Source organism: Bison bison, unplaced genomic scaffold (assembly GCF_000754665.1).
Source record: "Bison bison bison isolate TAMUID 2011002044 unplaced genomic scaffold, Bison_UMD1.0 scf7180017864251, whole genome shotgun sequence".
NCBI classification, from domain to species: domain Eukaryota; kingdom Metazoa; phylum Chordata; class Mammalia; order Artiodactyla; family Bovidae; genus Bison; species Bison bison.
This window is the reverse complement of record NW_011494823.1, coordinates 1,408,960-1,413,213: the sequence shown is the minus strand read 5'-3', so window position 1 is coordinate 1,413,213 and position 4,254 is coordinate 1,408,960. Positions and strand designations below refer to the sequence as shown.

The 4,254-nt window shown below is 51.1% G+C and overlaps 1 protein-coding gene across 1 annotated transcript in view; it reads left to right on the top strand.

The window, feature by feature from the left end:
- LOC104994123 (2-acylglycerol O-acyltransferase 2-like) overlaps positions 1-4,254 on the top strand; it is a 15,146-nt gene that overhangs the window by 9,172 nt on the left and 1,720 nt on the right. Inside the window, exons 3-5 of the mRNA XM_010847586.1 lie at positions 2,802-3,006; positions 3,320-3,494; positions 4,121-4,249. Of these exons, the coding sequence (XP_010845888.1) occupies positions 2,802-3,006; positions 3,320-3,494; positions 4,121-4,249 (509 nt within the window). The remainder of the gene's footprint in view (positions 1-2,801; positions 3,007-3,319; positions 3,495-4,120; positions 4,250-4,254) is intronic.

Sequence of the window (4,254 nt, the reverse complement as noted above, 5' to 3'; positions counted from 1 at the left end):
GAGATGTGGAGCCAATATGAGGATTGATGTATGAATGAGATTTGAAGGGCTCTGTGGGGCAATTGGTGAGGCACACATATGTATCTTAACACACAGGTGTAAAGTCCGTAGAGTGTAAGTTTTGGGGTGAAGGACTCAATGATAAATACAAGGCATCAAAAGAGCATCTAGCCCACACTTTATCAGATGATGAAACTCACACCCAGAGAAGGAGGAAGGTGTGATCAAGGACACATAGCAAGTTCATTTTCTGATTTTAAAGTGTGTGTTTAGCTCTGAGGATAGAAGCAGAGCAGAGAGAACTCAGGATGGATCCTGCCCGCACTCCAGTGTGCTGTGTCCTGGGACAGAGCTTTGCCCCATTCTGAATCCTAGTTTCCACACAAAATTGATCCCTTGTATTTCATGTCCCTTAGTCTCTTACTCAGGGTACTTCATGTCCATTTTAGACACGGGACTCTGTACCCCCAAATCAGATGTTAGTAATGGAGGACCCTGAATTTGAGTGAACTGACCTTTTGCCCCATTCCTGAATCCCAGACAGACTAAACCCTTGGATGTAAGCAGCTGTGATGGTTGATTATCTACTGGGGATAGGAAGAGGAAGGCAGTGAGGACCCAGAGAGGTGCCAGGCAGGGACAGGCGGCCCTCTCTGGACACAGGAGAGAAGACTGTATATGGTGTCTCCTCTGAGGGTGGACATCATAGGTTCCACCACCAGGTCTGCGACATGCCAGCTGTGTGACCTGGGGTGAGTTACACATGCTCTCTGAGCCTCGATTTCTCCACTGTAAACTGGAGATGCTGTCACATACATAACTGGGTTGTGTGGAGTCCATAAGACATCAGGTCGTCCTGGGACCTTCCGAGGACAGCATGTGGCTCTCCTTTCACACCTGGAGCTGCTATCATTTGCACATCTGGCAGAAAAATGGTGCTGAGCTGTTCTGTGCTGTCTTATCTACGTCTGTTCTGTCCCTCCTCTAGCCAGGTATCTCCCCCAGAGGATTTTTCAAATAGGGCACTGTTGACAATGTCTGAAACTGAAATTGCAGAAATTCCACCTGCACAGTGTTCAGGATTGTAGGCCGCTTGCAGTCCTGTGGCATCACCTGCAGAGGGCGGGCAGTACCACCAAGTGGCCAGCAGAGGGAGAGATGACATGCACTTTGACCTCCCTGTCCTGGACTGAGGCCTGCAGGGGTCGCTGTGGAGCACAGAGTCTGGACTCTTGTCACCTCCCAAGAGAACTTTCAAGTCCTCCACACAGCTTTACAGAGCAGGCCCTGCAGGGATCTTAGGAGGTCAGGAAGCGGAGGGGCCAGGGAGTCTCTGTTGTCTACTGAAAACAAATGCACAACTCAAAAGTTGTGAGGGGTTTTGTTCTGGGACCTTACTGAGGACTGTAGTGAGACTCTTCGCGACTCCATGGACTGCCGCCTACCAGGCTCCTCCGTCCATGGGATTTTCCAGGCAAGAGTACTGGAGTTGGGTGCCATCACTTTCTCCGAGTAAGGAGATAGCCTCTCAGTAATCTCTGGGGAGCTGTTCTAAAAGGTAAGAGAGTCAGAACTTACAGATTTTGCTGGAAAAAAAACAAAAAACAAAAAACAAAAAAACCCCAAAATCTATGTAGCCAAACTTCAAAAGATTACTTGCCAGTCACAAAAAGCAGATGTCTCAAGCTAGTAATTTTTGTCTGTTTCTAGTAAGGGAAGATGGGCAAGTCTGGGCTCACTGCAATTATTCCTGTGATGTGCATCCTCACTCTCTGTGACTAGTATCCTGTTTTCCTCCATCCTGAATTCCTTTCAAGGCCCATTGTCAGTGGCAGCTACAGTGGCTGCTGGCTTGAAGGCAGGAAAGCAACATTCCTTGTCCTAACAACTCTGCTGGGTCTACTTCACATCACAAGCCTTTGTGCTATGATTCTATTAGCTAGGGCCTAATGGTACAGTTTTTAGTGAAATTAGGAGACTTCTGAGCACTGGAGCTTTCTAAATGCACCCTACGGGCTTCCTAAAGAGGTGATGGTGGAGAATCAGGCAGTGTTTCCCCAGGACAAGCTGCCTTCACCTCATACTGAAGATCAGTCCCGGAGCTGGGTTTCTCTGTGAAGATTTCATTATCCCGGAGCAGCAGTGTCTACACAGACCAACGCCTGACAGGGGTGTAGTGCTGTGGGCAGGCTGTGACCTGGTGTCAGGGAGTGCTGCAGACTTGGCAGGACACCTCCTTGACCCCTTTCCACCCACACCTGTGGGCATCACCAGGACTTCATGCCCCTTATCCTGGCACCCACTTCCCTGCACCCTGGGGTCTATTACACTGAGTCACAGGGGCTCAGGGGTCAGCCCCAACCTGGGACAGGCCTCCAGCTGCCATAGTCCTTGGAGAGATGCTCCTCCTGTGATGGCTCCTTCATTTTGGGAGGGCTCTGCCTGGGATTAGGTCTCCCTTCACATAGGACAGAGGCTTGTGTCCCTGTCATCCTGCCAGGAGTTCTTCCTCTGCCTTGGGCAAGGGTCTTCCTTCCCAGGTGGGCGGCATGGCCTTATCCATTCATGGGTCCATTCTGTCCCTCTTCATTTCATGGTCTCCCAGAGCATCTCCTCTGCTCCAGGCCTGCAGCAGGGACAAGGATCCTCAGATAGGCATCTCTAATCTCAGGACACTCACATGGGGGTGTGATAGCACTGGGCACGGGGGAGACACAGAAGAGGTCAGCACAGAAAGTCAGCAGGGAGCCCAGGGTGGTCACAAGGTGCAGCCCCGACTCACCAGGCTGCTGTCCCTGCAGCTGGTCAAGACTGCCGACCTGGACCCTTCCCGGAACTACCTTGCTGGCTACCACCCTCATGGGATTGCAACTGTTGGAGCTTTTACCAACTTTTGCACGGATGGCACTGGTTTTTGCTCACTGTTCCCTGGGATCCGCTCACATCTGATGGTGCTGAACTTGTGTTTCTGGGCCCCTGTCTTCAGGGATTATATCATAATAAGCGGTGAGTCTTCCCAACCCTGGGTAGCCCAGGTAGATGAGGTCTGCTGGCATGGGGGAGGGATTTTAAGGAGGGCTGCCAACTGTTCTGTACTTCTTGCAAGTGAGTGTGTAGTGGAGAAGGAAGCTAGACTCAAGGAAGCACTTCCCACAGCGCTGTTCAGCGATCTGCTTGACTAGGGGTTGGCGAGACCTGAAAGACTCGGTCTGAGTCCTCAGAGAACTCCCAGCTGGGAGCTAGAGTGGAGCCCAGCCCACATCCTCACCCACCATCCTGGCCCCCTTAAAACCATACTTCATCTTTTTCTTCCCTTCAGGGATGGTTGCTGCAGACAAGGAGAGTGTTTCTCACATTCTGAGCAGGGAAGGAGGTGGCAACCTGCTGGCCATCGTTGTTGGGGGCGTCCAGGAGGCACTGGATGCCAGGCCTGGAGGCTACAAGCTGGTGCTGCGGAACCGCAAGGGCTTCATCAGGCTTGCCCTGATGCATGGGTATTGGGAAGAGGGCTCTGGGTTCAACTGGAGATTGGCAAGGATTGTGTTTTGTTGGGAAGACAGCACAGATGAATACACATCCTATTTTGGCAGGGAGAGTCTCAATCCACTGACAGTGAAGATTCTGTGTTGGTGATCCATGTACTGTCTCATGCACAAATACCCAGAGAATGTTCTAGAAGGAATATCTTGTGAAGGGATTAAGTCTCAAAGGTCATATTGCTGAAAGTTTGCATTATATCTGAGACCTAGGGAATCTGGGACAATGGAGCTTGGGACATAGCTTAGAACTATTCTCCTATCTTTAAACATCTATGAAGAATACAAAACTAGCTGGGCTGGAAGAAGTTTTTCCAGAAAGTTTGGAATTGTTTTATATCTGCAGCATTCTGGATTCACTAGCATGTTACAACTGTCAGACAGTGGCCCTGAGACAAGCCGGGTCCTGCTTACAGTCACAAAGCAAGGCCGTGGCAGATCTGGGACACACCCGAGGCCTCCTACTTTTGTCCCAGGGCTCTGTCCTCTCCTCCAGTTCCTGCTCACTGGGTCCCTTCAGGAAGCTAGTGACCAGCTTGTGCCTTCTTGCCCCTCCACGCGCCCTCTCTCCTGTCTCCCTCTAGGGCAGATCTGGTGCCGATCTTCTCCTTTGGGGAGAATGACATCTATGACCAGGTTGAGAACTCTCCTGGCACCTGGTTGCGCTGGTTCCAGGACGGACTTCAGAGGGTCACGAGAGGCTCCATCCTGCTCGTCT